Source organism: Pygoscelis adeliae, unplaced genomic scaffold (assembly GCF_000699105.1).
Source record: "Pygoscelis adeliae isolate BGI_AS28 unplaced genomic scaffold, ASM69910v1 Scaffold26, whole genome shotgun sequence".
NCBI lineage: Eukaryota > Metazoa > Chordata > Aves > Sphenisciformes > Spheniscidae > Pygoscelis > Pygoscelis adeliae.
In genome coordinates, this window is record NW_008825104.1 from 4,545,192 (window position 1) to 4,562,882 (window position 17,691).

The window sequence follows — 17,691 nt, forward strand, 5'->3', positions numbered from 1 at the left end:
TTTGGAATCAGCTCTTAATTCTGTCTTGGGCTCAAAGATAAACAAGTAGTAAGTACATACTTGATAAAATTACAGATAAATTGCATCATAGAAAAAAGATGGGTGACTTTTGAAGAAGGGTCATTTAGTCCATCTCATTTTTCAGTACAGATTGTTATGCTATAATGGCTTGAAGTTACTTACAAGGTGCTTCTAAAGCCCATGGCAGCGGGGTTGGAACTAGATGAATCTTTAAGGTCCCTTCCAACCCAAACCATCCTATGGTTCTATTTCATTCTAAAGTATTTATTGGTCCCTCACGTTCCTCACAGAGCTGAATTTTGTTTCTTAGCCTGAATTGTTCGGATTAAGTTCTGTGTATTAGCTATTACACTATTACGCTTACATTAAATCAGCTTTATTTTTCCTTTTTGTAATTGAGGTGAACAGGAAATGTTTCTATTTTGCCTGAATATGGACCACACAGATGTTTCAGAACATCCTTTATTTGATGCATCTTGCAGTTAGAGAAAGGCCAGTTTGCATAAAGGGAACCTTAGCAAGTCAACAGTAGTAATAGAGCCACAGTCAAATGAAAGTGTGGAATGGACCCAGTGCTAATGCATATAAAGGGAGTACTGAAAAACTTCTAGGATTCCAGCTTCACTGACTCCAGTATGGAACGTGCTTCTTTATACTCTTCGGCTTCTTCCAATTCTTTTTCATTTTCCTGGAATCGAAAACAAAATTTGAGTACTTCAAAAATAATTGACATGGGATTAAATTTAAGAAGGTAACTATGAAAAAATACTGGTAACAACAGATGAGGAGAAGGCTGAGGTACTCAACAACATTTTTGCCTCAGTCTTCACGGGCAATCTCTCTTCCCACACCTCTCAAGTGGATGGACCACAAGACAGGGACTAGGGGAGCAAAGTCCCGCCCACTGTAAGAGAAGATCAGGTTTGAGACCACCTGAGGAACCTGAACACAGATAAGGCTATGGGACCTGATGAGATGCATCCCAGAGTCCTGAGGAAATTGGCTGAGGTAGTTGCTAAGCCACTCTCCATGATACTTGAAAAGTCATGGCAGTCAGGTGAAGTTCCTGGTGACTGGAAAAAGGGAAACATTGCACCCATTTTTAAAAAGCATAGGAAGGAGGACCCTGGGAACTACCGACCTGTCAGCTTCACCTCTGTGCCTGAGAAGATTATGGAACAGATCCTCCTAGAAGCCATGCTAAGGCATGTGGAGGACAGGGAGGTGATTTGAGACAGCCAGCATGGCTTCACCAAGGGCAAGTCCTGCCTGACGATATTGTTAAGGCTTAAATGGTGATTTTAATGGTGTGTTTATTAAAGGCACAATTTTAAATACAACTTCTAGTTAAACAACTGTCAAATTAAATCTTGCTTGAATTAGCAGTCAGTAAAGATACAGAAAGTACTTTAGGTAGAAGTATAATTAAAAGATTAAAAAAATTACATTGCATTTAAAAATTTTGTCATTGAATAAATACTATTTATAAATAATTTCCATAGTGTTGAGTGTATATCATACCTCTTTTTACCCAATATAAAGGAAGCAATCTCTGGTAATGCAGGTAATATCATGCGAGCTGTTGATTTAAAAGGTCTGCAAGGTATACTGACCTAGCTCTCCCTTTGCTGCAATAGCAATTTTGAAACTAACCAAAACAATGTTCCTTTTAAAACTTGCTATTACTATGCTACTGTTGTATGTTGAACAGGGAGACGGGGAGGCATTTAAACTGAAAAGAGTGAGCTTGTGAACACTCACAAATCCTCAGTCCTGAGCCAGGCTTTGACTAATAGGTCCAAATTAAAAACAAACAAAAAACAAACACACACAAAACAACAAACAGACAAACCCCCTTAATAAATATTTAAATACTTCAGTCAAAATTATGTGGACTTCAGGCACTTCAGTATCAACTTGCAGTCCTGAAAACCTTGTTGTTCCTTAGCCTGGATTTCTGATGACCCAAGATGATTCAGCTGGACGAGTTTTTAGACTCAGCTGACCCCAAGCAGACAGAAAGCTGTGGAGGAAAAAGAATAATCATCACCATCCTCCTATCTGCCACTGGAAAAAGTTGTTTTTCAGAACCAGTACATTGCTCTCAGTGGATACCTTCCTTACGAACTGGAATAGTCTTTCATTATAGGCACAGATCCTGGCATTTCTCTGATACTATGGTAAATGAGGCTTATTTAGTGCTGTAAGACTCAACGCCATACCATAACCTAGCCATGCTAGGTACTGTCCCACACAAGTACATACTATAACACGGTGGCAAACTTTTTAGCAGGGCCTGTTGCGACAGGACAAGGGAGAATGACTTTAAACTAAAGGGGGGCAGATTCAGACTAGATATAAGGAAGACATTTTTTACGCTGAGGGTGGTGAAACACTGGCACAGGTTGCCCAGAGAGGTGGTGGATGCCCCATCCCTGGAAACATTCCAGGTCAGGTTGGACGGGGCTCTGAGCAACCTGACCTAGTTGAAGACGTCCCTGCCCACAGCAGGGGGGTTGGACTAGATGACCTTTAGAGGTCCCTTCCAGCCCAAACCATTCTATGATTCTGTGAAACGAGAGCTATATCGTTATTGAAAAGACTAGTTCTACATGACGCAAAGCCCAGGTAATTTCTTTTGTCCTACTTAAGGTCCAGGATAATGACTGTCATGCGTAGGTATGCATAGGTCAAATCTACTTTTATTCTGTTAAATATTTAAAACCAAGGACAGCATAACTGGAACAAATAACAGACCTCAGAACAAGAGTACCATTAGGAAAAAGCTTAAGCAGATTGACAATTGAAAAAACATACTACTATACAGTTGATTTTAATAAAAGTACTGAAGTTGAGCTAAGCACAGAAAGCAACCCTTAAAGACTTCCAAATTCTTAACAACAATAGTAATTTCCCCTATTCCTTGTTTTAAGTTTGTACAGTACACTGTATGGATCAATAGCACCACTTCTGCATGCCACTGAAATCTAGACCAGCTAACTGTCAAGTAACTAGTTGAATGACAAACGGACCCTAAATCCTGCCAGGTACTGAGCATTTATTTTGGAAAACAGTAGAGGCATACTACCTGAGGATAAGACACCTTGGGTTTTCCTTTGAGAAAGGATTTGCATTTTAGCCAATAAGATGTGTCTGGGGCTTAATTTAGGATACGTATTTTTAGCCTCACAGTAGCTTTTACATGTATAGCTGAATTCTTGATGAGAAGGCAGCTTTTAAAATAAGCATGATGATCTCCAAACTTAGTATAGTTTCACTGAATCTATTTGTACAAGATACTATTTATTCCTGCAGGTATTCATATCTTAAAAATGTGGGACTAGTGCTCACCTCACTAATAAATCATAAGCAGTACTCGGCAAGGACTGTTTATCAACTGTCTTGTTTCTTGTCCATAGCACAATAAAAGTAGTGAGCAAAGTATTTTTACTATTTCAGTTCACTACAAGCACGTTATATATATCTGCACTATCTAAAAAACTACCTAACACGGGTGAACTATTTTTTCTGATCATGTAACTAGCACAGGAATTCAGAGTCCATTCTAGCAGTTCAGTATTTAAGTGTATGTTGAGTGTACATTCCCTTAAAGACAGCTTCTAATATTCTAACACACACAGTTTTCATACTGAAGACCAAGTCTACAAAGACAGTTATCTAAAATGAAATATTGACATGTTATAAGATGCTAGTCTTGGGACCTATAAAAATTCTTCATCCAGTTCTAATAAGTTGCAATTGCACTGCAGACAAGCATGTTTATCCAAGTTCATCAAGGAACAGCAGCATTTCTTGATCAGTGGGTTATGGTGCTATACTTACTAGTAGTTGAGTAAGATCTGCATGTGCAACTTCTAATCTGCGCTGGCAGTCTGGAATCATCATTCGTGACTCTTGTAAGATCTCAATCTGTGAAAATTAGAAGCCAAAGAAATGAGAATGTATTCCAGATAGGAACATTATTTTTTAAGATAAGTCTTTACTCTGAAAAATCAGTAGTCCAGTCATCATCTAGGAACTTCGGAACAGTTGTACCTATTTTCTGAATAGGCTTTTTTATTAAAAGACACTCAATGTAATTGCTTAAAACTCTGTTAATTTGCTGGACACTTCCATTTACTTTGTGCTTAATTAAACATAAAGTATTAAGTGCAAAAGAGTACTTAGAATAATTTTTCCCTTAGAAAAAAGTACTACCGGGTAAGCTTTCCATACAGCATTTGTTAAAAAGGCTATTTAAAACAAACTTTCTCCTGCTGTCGTGAAGCAGCTTCATCCAAAATGGGATCAGCTGGTTATATAAATATCTCCTGCATCTTTTGGGTAATAAAGAAAAACAGTGTTCAGATAATACCACATAGAGATAATTACTGCATGAAAAAAGTTATTGAGTTATTGATCACATTGTGTGCACACTGCAGGAGGCTCTGACTGAAATACAAAGGTAAAGAAAAATGAAAAGCAAAGATCAGCAGGCTCATATTTTTGATGCTTATCATGCATAAAAAGTTATTACTTATCCTTGTGCTTCATTTTAGGAGAAAGATTATTCTCACCATGCACTTCGAACAAAATTACTAAACTGGCACCCCACTGAATCTGAATGTCCTGCCTCCTCCTACAGAAAACAACTTCAGATTTGAACAAGGGAACATTTATTTCATGGAAAATTTCTGGATCTGAAACCCAACCACTAAGAAGAAAAGGTGTGCAGAGTTGTTCAGTAATGTTAAATCTATTTAGAAATGAAAATCTGTTAGACATTTAAATATGAAACCTCTTCTGCATTCAGGATAACCTGCAATAGAAGGTGTTCCCTTTAAATGGCTTGCTTCATTCTGTCATTCCTATGTTGTATTCTCTTTCCAGTGTTAATGCTGCTGTACTGAAGGGTCATTGTAAAAGGAATTATAAGCTATAGCTAAGAAGGTATTTATGCATACAGGAAGGCCTTATGTAGTAAGACATTATCACCATGTTTTTAAGTGTCATATATTTAAGTTCTTAGTTCAAGTCATTTTTGAGAGAAAGGCTTTAAAAGCTTTGTTTCTAATTTTCTTTCAGAGAATCTAGGGCAAAACCTGTATACTTTAATGAAGCAAAGATGGGTGATTAATGTTTTAAAAAAAAAAAGTTAAGCATCCCTAAGTTCTAGTTCTTATGGGTATTACCACTTTTCTTTTAAGCATTCAGTGTTGGATTATATTAAAAATAAGACTAGGAACTCTGCATATCACACTTTCAGCAGTGAATGAATAAATGAAGGTTTGTAACTTCCATAGAATGAGGTGTGCCATAAACTGCATGAGATGATGCCTTCTGCTTTATGTAGTAGAAATTTGTCATAACAAGAATACCTACAGGAGTGAGAATATCCAGTAATTACTTCCTTGGGCCAGTATTGCTAAATACTTCTGTATTGTAAAGGTGGTAGATGATATGAAAAGTAGTAACTTATTTGATATATGCCACTCAATAAGTGACCTGGGAAGGCATGTAAATCTAGAATCTGTAAGCTGTAGTCCTGGCTGCTGTAAGAAAAGAACAAAACTACCCCAATCACTCTGTTCAAAACAGAATTTGACTGAGATGCAAAGGGGTACCTGAGTTTTATTTACATTTGCCTGCAGTTAATGCAATAATAAATAAAAACCAGAAGAATGATAAATCCTCAAACTATATTCAGTAGATGCAAACAGTTGGAGATTGGAACAGGAATTTTGTGGAACCAGTATTGTTAGTTGATTACCAAACTACCTATGCAAACTTTGATAACTTCTGCATAAAACACATTTTTTCAAGTTATGCTGATAATCCCAGATAGACCATTTATTGTTACAAATGTATACAATAAAGCAAAGTCAAAAGCTCACATAATGAGATAAACTCTAGGACTGGAAGTTTTGAAGTGTTTGCTCTCCAAATTCTATCAAAATTCTATCAAACTTTCTGACTGAACTCTAAGGAGTTCAAATTATAAGCAGGTCACGGAGGAAGTTGTTACATGAAACTGATCTAACTTTGCAAAGAACCATAAATATCTGCAAGGTTTCCGTGAATTACAATGCCAAACAGAAGTATTAAAAAACTGGAGTAACTAAAGTGCATCTAAATAGCGTTAAGACAAATGCAATAAAGCACAAAAATATGTACAGGGAGAAGCAAACTGAATTTGTTGTCAATAAGTGCACGTAGGACCGAAAGAGCTATTGTGGCTACAGTGAGGATGCTGTCCCCTTTCCTTTAAGTGTACTGAAAAAGGCAGTTAAACAGATCTTTCCAACCAGCCACATTTCTAGTCAGTTGTCTTTCAGGATTGAAGGTGTTTCTACTAAGGGAGCAGATGTCTGGCATCTTTCAAAAGAAAGCAGGTTCCTCAGATGTGATGGAGCTCTCTAACTGTTGGGGTGTACAAAGCATATTTACTAAACTTGATGTGGATTTTTTGTAAATTGGATAAGATGTCAAAGAACTGGTGTGCCTAATGCACCACTAATAGCCTTCAATCTATTTTCCATAAATTCAAGATTGCAGTGACAGATAAAGCAAAATAGATGCAAAGACACAGATCCACCTACCAGTTGCTTAAGTAGAAGGGCACCATAACTAAAATCAGGCAATTACTTTACACGTTCAAAATAAGCACAAAGGCCAAACACAACTCTATGAGAAATAGCTGAGGAGGTAATGCCCAAGGCTTTAAACATAAGCAACTTTGATTTTTAGCAGGTCACACAATGAAAGTTCAAAGCTACTATTTCAACTTTAGGCAGATGAGAGCTGCTCATGAGGCAGATTCTCTACTTTTTGGATCACCCAAGCATTTACACTGAAACAAATTTTTGATAATTTGAGAGTACGAATAAATATTACTGCTTATGAGTGTTGATACCAAGTATTCTGCAACAGGAAGCAATTTTGCTCAGCCTGACAGGTATTGTATAATGGGACAACAGTTTTATCAGCTTCAAAAAGGTGGAAGCAGAGTTTGTTGTGTTTTTTTTTTTCCAGCTGACCCACATCTAACCAAGAGATTTAGAAATATGCAGATCCACAGATAATTTGAAAACAACAAGAAAACCTCCATAGGGCTTTTTGTCTTTCCTTGATCTTAGAAGGAGAGCCTAATAAACTACTGGGTCACAGGGGGTAGTGACAATATTGTTTTATATGGCAGGAGTGGTATTCTAAACACAAAAGATATAGGCTAAAAAAAAGATAAATGTGAATGAGTCATATATGTATGAATTATATACACAGACATGAATATATATTCATGCTTTTAAATACTGCCTTATAATGACTTGCCCTTTGACTGTTGCACAGGTAATCATAACAGCATGGATCTACTCAAAGATGGTAGGGAGGAAAAGAAAAAAACATGCAAATAATTGTTTGCTAAGAAAAGTGCTACTTGTTTGAACTACTTTTAATCAGAAACTTTGTAAAACACTTGGAATCCATTGACTAGCCATAGCTGATGGAAGGGCAGAGACCCAAAAGAAAAAAGGACATCTCTAAGAATCATGAACACCAACGGTTCCAAAATTAATAATCCTAAGGAAAAGACTGTAGTAGAAACTAAACAGTCATGCTAAGGCTACTGGTTGGCTAATCAACATATTTGTAACTTAAATCCGCAGCATGGTATTACTTCTTGCCTCACTGGTAATCAGGGAATATAAAGGCACAAGGTACTGGGCCAGGGTGGTGCCGCAGGGACATAGGGACAGCATAGGTGATGTAGGAGAAAGCTGGGCACAGGGAAGGCAGGAACTCAGAGGAGATACAGCATTAAGGTGAATATGGAGGGAAAAAAACCCAAATGTACACAAAAACTGTAGGAAACTAAGTTTATTAGTTCTACTTCAGAAGCAACTTGTCTTATTTTCACATAGCAGGCCCAAAAGAAGCTTGAGCTATCCACAAATACAGGATACAAGAGCACACTGCAGTCCGTTGTAGGTGAGTTGTCAAATACATTGATCAAAACACTTCTGAAAGACCATGAAGAAAAGCTTGCTGTAAAGAATTGGAGAACATTGTTTTGCTTCTATAGTGCTTTGAGCGTTTCAAGAACTGAAATGACAATGTATCTATCAGCCACAACCCACCTACCATTTGTGGCAAGAAAGCTGGAGGAGGAGAAAACCCTCTAGATCTGATGCCTCAGTATTTCAAATGAGCTTTCTCTGCAGCTCCTCTCAGATGAGGGCCAGTCCTGGTTCTTCTAAAGCAGATCACTTTAGGACATAAAAGGCAGAAAGGTTCCTTTTGTCTTTTTGGAAAACAGTTTGTCACTGGCTGTTTTCCACTAGTGTACAACTGTCAGGTTTTCTTCATTGTCAGCGGTGGGGGGTGGAAGGAGAACACCACATGACTTGAAGCTAAAAAATGGAGATCTTTTCAGAGGACAGAAGCAAAACTCCACGTCCTCCACTGAAAAAGTTTTTAATTGAATATGCTGTACATAAATTACAGATATTGCTCCTTTTAAATTAACTTAGAAGATTGATAATGGAATTATCCATTACAGAAAGTTGTCATTTAATCATCAGGCAGCATATTTCTTTCCAGCAACTCAAAATTCTACCTGAACAGATCCATGCTGATGCAAGTATAAACCTCACCCTGTAAACAGGTGAGAGGTGGTAAACATCTGAACAACGAGGTTTCTTTGGGAGTGGCATACAGAAAACACTGACAAAAGACAGACTTGCTTTCCCAACAAGAATGGCTCGATCTTGTTTGAACAAATAGTGAAATTTTCCCTCTGCCCCCCCTCCCCCCAGTTTTTTGTGGGGGAGGTTAAGCCTGGGGGAGAGGTTGAGAGGGTTGGGGTTTCTTTGGGTTTTTTGGTTGTTTATTAAGATAAGGTATAGATCCTGAATCCGTGCTTAATGTAACGCATGCTTTGCTAAAAGGTAGCAAGCTGGTTAGGAGATGTTTTAGAATAAGCTTCAAGGTTTGGGAGGAACGCCTCATCTGTTTTGTGGAGATGAAATACCTGGGGAAATATTTGTGCTAAAATTGGAATCCGAACAGACATGGGAAGTTCCCTAAACAGACAGCAGGCAGAAAAGTCAAGTCCAGATTTTTTCCCTCCCTCTAGAGCACAGGAAAAGTGAGCCCAACTGAAGAAGAAATGAATCATATCCCATCTTGGTGGCAGGTCTTTTCTACCATGGGAATGTTGCCATACTATCTTATTCCAAATACTGCATGAGTGCCTTTAATCTTCAGCGTAAAGTCTGGAATCCCAAAGGTATTTACACCTGCCTAGATAAAAAGGAAAACAGGAGGGAAAAAGGAAGATCATAGTAATGATTTTTCATCAGCTGGTCTCTTTCAGAAAGCACATTAGGCAATAAAACCAAAGTTTGAAAGCATTTTTAATACCATTTCTATGTTAGGAATATTATTCTGTAGTTAGTACAGAGAATTCCAAGTTGCTAGCTTTTCAGGAAACAAACTGTGCTTGTTAAGGATACTGTCCAAATACATAAGGGGGAGCATTAGACTCTTCATTAGCATTTCCACTGCCTCTTTTACCTAAGCAACTAAAGCTAGAGTTCAGATTATTAAGCAAAGATTATCTATTATTAGAAAAAAAAACAAACCCAAAAAAACCCTTATGAAAATAATCAGACTGAAGTGCAACTGTATGTTTCCTCTAATCTTAACTGTACTTGAGTGGTGAGAAGAATGAAACTTTGTTTGAACCATCAGGTGTGGGGTGGAAAGAGCTAAAAATGTAAAAAGCCAGCTGAGCTAACCAGAGTATTTCTTTGAGGCTAAATAGATGTTTGAAAATGAAAAAGTTACAGAACATTACAATGTCCCTTTCAGCAAGAACACCTCCAGTAACAAGATTAGCAGCAAATTCTCATTGTCCACAATAATTTTCCAAAACAATACACATTGTTTCCAAATGTATTTCTTTTTAGCTGTTTCAGGAGATACTCTGCCTTTCACTCAACAAAGCAATAGAAATATTGCTGTTTTCATTAATATTTGTAAAAAAACCTGTGTATTAGCAATATGTACTGTATGCGCTTTTATGTACTCTTTGGCATGCAGATATTATATTCTATGTTAAGTCCATTGGATTTTTAATTCATTTGGAAATGACATTACACAAGAAGTAATTTGGAACTGTGGGATAACTATTTTTAAAAAATGGAAATTTATCATTTATCAGTAAAAATGCTGGCAGTTAACAAACTCCAGAGTGTATCTACAATGCCACTGAGAGGAAACACGGAATAGATACCTCAGGCTTTTCCCACACTCACAAGCCTCAAGATAAAAGCATTAAATGAGAAACTATGTTTATTTATGTACGAGACACATCAACAACAACACAAATACAGAGAACTACTGGTTCCTCTCACTAGTCTGCACTCATGAGTGATTACAGTGTGAAAAGTTTCTATTACAGATAAAGTATTATGAAGCTCTGTGTAAAGTATTAATATGAGAACCATTACAACTGTGTAGAAACTAACGCTTCATTGCAAAAAAATCCACATGGAGTTACAATTGCACTACATGCTGCTACCAGTCAGGCTTCCTAATGACCCTCTATAGAAACTATATGCAGAATTTACACCTGGTGGAATACATCAAAAGTCTTTTAATATTTTTTCCTAATTTCTACAAACCTGATAAATTTCATATACAATAGTTCCATTTTTAATAAGATTGTTTTCAATCTAGTATTTTATTAAAGTAGTTAATAACCCTTTTTCCTACAAGTCTCATGGTTGAAGATAGTGTGATTTGGAGATAGAAAAACATATGAAAATTTTTCTTTCATAGCCTTTTTTCCCCCCCCCAAATACTGCTCTTCATTTATTATGTTTTTCCTGCCAATTTGGCTCAAATGAATTGTTACAAGCTTTCCCCTATATTCTAAACATCTCATCTGCCTTTTGTAGACAAAAACCAGATGACAGCAGAGTGGTGTTCGTTTATTTTTTTTAAAATAAGCTGTAAGTGATGGAAAAGGAAGGGCTTCCTTGCCCCATAATGCTAGAGATTCTTTCCCTGTGATATGCAACCTACCACAAGTAGTTCTCACCCAGCTTGGATTCAGCTGAAGTACCCGAGTTAAGACACAGCAAGTGGTGTGAATACAACATGCACCCGGGACAATGGTAATATACAGGTGTTACGAGTGAAAAGCAGGTGCAGATCCCTCAGGGATGAGGCACAACACTCAGCAAGTGAAAGCTCTGGCTTTATTGAAAGCATAGTGTTACCACGATGGGAGCCCCGGGACACTGATGCTGATCAAAATGGGGACCCGATGCAGTGGAGCCCTGCTCAGAGGTGAAGCTCAAAGGACAGCGCTACAGTGGTGGATAATAAAGCTTGTGCTGATTAACATACACAATGGCCTGTTCTGCTCATTAGTGAACTTGCTGATGTACTGCAGGTGCTGTTGTCTGAATTCCGAGATCCACCATCACACTCATGCCCTTGCAAAGGTGGGGACAGATGAGGGAGGAAGCAAACTATCCTGGGTTACCGTGACAACGAGATAAAACATCCTTGGGATGTTTAGAGATAAAATTACTCGCCTAGTTTCAAATTGAATAGAGTCCTACATATTCAGATGGGAGGAAGGGTACTATCCTGGGTTACCATAACAAAGTCTTCTCGCGCTCTACAATGGGGTCTTCAAGTTATAATCTTGGTCAGCGTAAACTAGCAGTGCGAGAAGACTGTCCTTTTTGTTTCTCTGATATTGAATCTGCTCCTTATTAAATAAGTCTTTCTGGACAGTACAGGTGAAGGCTGGTATCTAACAACTGCCAACTACCCTAGTTGGTCACTGCCTCAGCTAGAGATCACTTGAGTTCACAGGAACCACAAGCTGCCCCACTGTATAACAAGTTAGGAGAAAATACTGAGTCAAACCCTAACTATCATTCTACAAAGGGACTGATCCTTCCTTACAGACCAGACACACCCTAAAGTCTACATATGCTGTAGGAATGGCATTATTAATTTTAAAGTAAAACCTTCTGTAGTCACTTCTGTACTGTTAAATCGTATGTTCTACTGCAGAGTTGTAACTAGAAAGCTAAATGAGAATAGTAGTACAGTAAGAGATAAGTAATGCTTTTAAGCTTCCCTCCCTCAACTCTGGATTGATTTGTATATACATACCTGAGTTAGCTGATACCTCAGATAAAATAAGTTAAAATTACTCTCCTAGTTTCAAATTATTGAATTCATTCCCATCCCCCAAATGTTACTTTTCGTTACTGAAATAAAAACTACAACCATATTTTTAAATAAATACAATTATTCAGATTAGGAATTACTAACTAAAAGCAATTCTTAAAATGTGTAACTACAGGTATTTTTCCTGAAGAACGTCTCGAAGTATTAACTCTAGCCAAAGCGTGGTTCTGAGCAAACTCTCCTGGTATTATATAGTTTTCTTTAGAGTAACAGATTTGATCTTATGAAAAGTGTGCGCATTCTTTCTGAGCCTCCAAATTCTTCATAACCTAAAATATTAACAACTTCCAGAATGCAAAGGGCACTAAAAGAACAAGTAGTGAAGATGTCATTGGAGGAACTGATTGCTCTCAAAGCGGATCAGGCAATTCCTGAATGAATCGAGACTATTCTCTGTGAAGGCTTTTGTCATTGGTCTCCGAGAATACCTTAAGTAGTGTGTAACATTTCATTTCACAGAAGTTCACAGCCTGTGCTGTTTTTTGACTTTGATGGTATCTTGCAGGTCACTGCGGAAATACCACGGTGCAGTCAAATAATCTGATGAATGGGGGACACTAAAAATGGGAATTGCATTCATTAGTTCTTGTTAGCACCAGCGGATCTTCAGAAAGACTACTGTTTTGTAGGATCTTAGACTCTCAGTCCCTGGTGAGGCAGAAGACAGCTCAGCTCTATAAATACAATTCTTTATTTGTACACAAATTCTTTATTTGTATTTCTTTCCCATGGCATAATGAAAGCAAGGCAGGACATATACACACGAACTGAAAACTGAACTTACTGAAAAAGGTGGTTTAGCTTGTTCTAAAACAAGGCTTTCTCCTATGTTGTTTTCATTAATTTTTATATTTGAGTTTTGTTTAACTTATTCTTCCATTGTTTAAAAATGAAGATGGGAGAACAGTAGGTTAGGTTTTATAACACGAGGCCACCAGACTATTGAAACAAGTGAAAATAATTTTAATTTACAGTTTCAGTTTTTGTGAAGATTTAAGAGAAAACATCTGGGAAATGCTTGGGAAAAAAACAGTTAAAAGACAACATATTTAGCTGAAAGAATATAAAGGCCACAGTTAAACACAGACATGCCACACTTCTGTAAAGAATAAACACGTATCTCCCGAACCCAGGCCTCTTCTCAGTGAGAAGGAAACTTGACACTCCTTCCAAAAGGGCATGTACCAACTGTCTCCAACCACTGTCCTTTCTGGAGAACCTTCCAAGAAAGACTTAATCATATTTTAGTAGTGACACTAAACCATACTCTTGAGCAGATGAAACTACAGCATGCACTTTGCTAGTTAGTGACTTCACTACAAACTCCAGCAGCTGCTAGGAGCAGCTGCATACCCATTGCTCGCTCTCTTCGAGATCTGTGATTTTAGCAAAGAGAGACCTATATACTCAAGAGTTGAAATGTTTCATCTTCACACTAACTATGAAGCACTCTCACTTCACTGTAACATTTGCACTTACCAGCAAGCACTTAGTTTACCTAAATGCATCCAGACCGTGTATTTTCAGGTTCTTGGTATTTCTGAGAAAGAGAGTTCATGATGGCCTCATACACAGTTAGTGAGTGATAGCCATCCTGACACCAAGTGCTAAGTAATCCACATGCAGTCTCCTTAGAGTTTAACAGTTCTGGAGTAAAGGAAGTTTCTACAAATGCTTATTATGACTTTTATAATTGACAGGATTTTAGTCTAGTACTAATATATATAACAGGAGTCTGGAAAAATGTACAGGAGATTCTTTTACTTAAGGATGACTATAATTAAATTAAAGCAAAGAAGGATTTTATAAAACAAGTTTCAGGACAGTTTACCTGTTTCTTAATTCCATAATCATCACATGCTTCAGCTTTCATTTTCTCAATCTTTTCTTCTTGCTGTTTTGCTTCTTTTTCATACATAACTTTTTCTTTGGCCAATCTGAAATTAAACGAAGTGATTGTGTTAACCTCGTTCTGTTGCAGTAAAAAGTTACACCATTGGTAACAAAAAAACACCCCTGAAAGCTGCAGCCCTATAAGATAATACACATTTTTATAAAAAAAGGCTCTTAACCACTGCAAAAAAAATGCACCTCGGAAATGCTGAATTTATCTATAATGTATAATGATTCTTATAAGAATAATTTAAATTAAAAATACTTTTAAAAATTCTGTGTGGGCTTATCCATATAGAATATCCTAAAAAAGCTATATATTGGTACTTCATTTCAAGTACATAACAGAAACAGATAAGCTGCCTTGTAGATCTGGATGACTGCTAATAAAGACAGCAGTACAGAGAAGAAAGCTACCTATCTCAGAAAAAGTTCTCACATCATAGGTAGCCAAAACAAACAATATTAAGATATCTGCAAAGAAAACATTGTTATCATCAGCTTTTAGATCAGCATTTGCCAGACTCTCAACATCATCCAGGTTCTGATAGTTTTGCAAGTGACCTATGTTGGCTGTTACAGTCACGTGGCCTTTCCTCTTTCCTATTCACTACTAAATAACACCACTGCACCTGCATTATTAGATGAATAATGATAGACATCCTTCTTAGTAGTAACTCTGAAAAAAGTTATCGCATGTAAATGAAAAGAAACAGCACTTTTGGGTTCACAAACTGTGATCCCAGAATGCTTTTTTCCTGATCACTACATTTCATGCCATTAAATGCATTATTTCCCATACTAGTTTTCATACAAAATAACGAAAAGTAAAATTCCCAAATTATACAGTAGCCTACAGTTCTGTGTTCCTTAGAGTATTTTCTCCATTTACCTTGATGCTGGTTTGGGGGTTATAGACAAAAGTAACAGTTCCATAATTTACGTTATAGCAATTTTCTTTATGGCCTATCTTTCAAAGGGAAAAGAATCCATCTTATAATCCTAATAATGGACCCATACTTGGGAGCAGGATACCTTTTGTTAACAAGCATAGACTCAAGAGAAATATAAAAAAATTTGAAGGTCAGAAGGGAGTATTAAGGTAGTCTAGTCTGATGCCGTACAGTAATTTTTACATTGCAAGTCCGTTATCAAACTTCACTTGTTTTTACTGCAATCTTGCTGTTGCATCCCCAATTTGTTACGTATGTTCATTAGGTATGTGTTGGATTACATAATGCCAGATCTGAACCAAAACATCCTTCAGGATCTGGAGAATGATGAAGTAATTTCTGATCAGCTAATTCAGGACCAAAACAAACATTGAGATGCTACTGCAAACCTGACAGCATGCCAAAGAAAATCCTTCCCCAAACAAGAATAAGCATCAGATCAGCCTGTATAAGATCGTTTAAGGAGAATATAACAGCCAAAAGAACATAATCAGATCCAAGAAGTAAAGAATACACTAAACAAATGAGAAGAGAATAAATAAAGGTCTAGTAGAAAGCTTCGTGGTCACGTTAGCACATCAGAGCAAATTAATTCCTAATTTGTCACAGTTAAGTGCCTTACTAGAAGGGCTGCTGAGGAGGGACAGAATGGTACTGGGGTGACAAGAACCTTTTGTGAACTGAACCTGCCACAAAAGCACCTCTGCAGTAATATCTTGAGAAAAATTCCAAAGAGAATATACTGATATTGCAACAGCAGGAACTCTCTCTGCTTTTGCTCCCTGCTTTTGTTAGAGTTTACATCATCAAAATTGTTTTGCTAAAATAGCCTTAAGCTGTGGCTCCGCAACAGTTGATCTAAGTTGAGCTGTGGCAACACGCACCTGAACTTGTTTCATCCCCCATGGAGTCACGTTATCAGCAAGGGCCTTCAGCCTTACGAACAATCTTTAGAAGGATGCAGAGCATGTAGTGTAGGGTATCATCTAGGCCAGTTTCTACAAGTCAGCCAAGTACTTGCTTTGAGAAGTAGTACTGGGGAAAGACAGCAGCCTAATTACTAATAATAAAGACACTAAATCAGTGGCTGTAATTCCAACTACTGGAACTAGCTCCAGTATTAGCATCAGCAAATATTGATTTAATAGAGGATGAGTTAATTGTTTGATCAAGGTTGCTTGATTTAATTCCAGATGGTATTATTTGCTTTGCTATTTTTAAGTTCCAAAAAAGTTAATTTTAATCAACCTGTAAGACAGATTTTTTTTTTTTTTTAATGAGAACAGCAAATTCCCTTGAGGAGCAGGGGGAGAGAGGTATGATTGAAAGCAGTTTTTATGTTGATTCACTTACTGAAGTGTGTATGCCATTGAAACTAAAGGCAACTTGCATCGCTAAATCCAGTATTTTTAATTATTTTAACTGTTGGCTAAAACAGAAGGCACAATGTTTGTCATTACTTATGTTTCCACATTACATTTCCACATTCACATCTCCCTCTATGCACACTAACTTTTCAAACTTACTGCTATTCAAGTTTGCTTGCTTTTATCAAACAGGAAAGGACTGCATGTTCTGGCCTAGTTTAGAATTTAACTTGATTTTTTGCACACCATTATCTCTGGATACTTAAGAATTGCATCCATATTTATCTACCTATTTCTATTTCTGTAGTAACTGTGCATTTCAGAAGTAGAACTCGAAATATTCTGCTTTCAAAAAGGAAACACATGAAACCTGAAATATGAGACTGTTTTCTGTGACAAATATTCCATTGCACTTTGTTCAGTAACCAGAATTGTCCAATTTAACGTTCAATTTATTATTCGTAAGATTGGGATGCTGATGTTTAATGCTATTAAGAAGCTCTGATTTGAAAACATTTCCCATACTAGATCCTTCCTCTAGATGTCATGAAGCCATTTCTACTGAACATATAGCTTGGGGAGATGCCAAATTAAATCAATAGCTTGCTTTCAAAAGGAAAGTGAAATTTCATAATGGAGCAATACTACCCCTTAATCACTTCTTAAAAATTTCAGCAGAATTCTACAGAAAATTACCCACATGATACTTTGTTCCTCTCTTCTTCCTTTATCCTTTGTCTATCTAGAAACAAGATCCTGGGTTGGGTGTTTGTTTGTTTGTTTTGGAGGGGTTTTTTGGGGGGTGTGGGTGGGTGGTTGTTGGTTTTTTTTTTTTCTTCTTGTTCTTCCCCAAAAGATTAAAATGTATACTAAACCAGAATCTTTATGTATGGTGTGATCATACAGAGTGAACAGAGCAAATAGCTCAGTAGGTACCAGAAAAAGCCAGACCATAATTTGTTGCATTTCAAGTACACAGGTCATTTATAGATGAAAAAAACTGCAACCATAAAAAACACCACAGGCATAACTTTAGCAGACATACTACAGTGTCGTAAGAAATATAAGCTACAGCAACTTTAACTTTTAACTGGAAGAATACAGAATGAAAAAAAGGAATCCATGCAGATTACTTCTTATCATAGTTATACTTGTATACTACACATATATATACACATAAA

At 37.0% G+C, this 17,691-nt stretch overlaps 1 protein-coding gene across 2 annotated transcripts in view; it reads right to left on the reverse strand.

Annotated features, from left to right (window-relative positions):
* Positions 1-416: 416 nt before the first annotated feature.
* Positions 417-17,691, reverse strand: part of TBCA (tubulin folding cofactor A) — a 31,544-nt gene continuing 14,269 nt past the window's right edge. For both annotated transcript variants that reach the window (XM_009327252.1, XM_009327251.1), the window contains exons 2-4: positions 14,129-14,234; positions 3,865-3,951; positions 417-709 (exon numbers count right to left, since the gene is read on the reverse strand). In XM_009327252.1, coding sequence (XP_009325527.1) covers positions 629-709; positions 3,865-3,951; positions 14,129-14,215 — 255 coding nt within the window. In that variant the 5' untranslated portion in view covers positions 14,216-14,234 and the 3' untranslated portion in view covers positions 417-628. The remainder of the gene's footprint in view (positions 710-3,864; positions 3,952-14,128; positions 14,235-17,691) is intronic.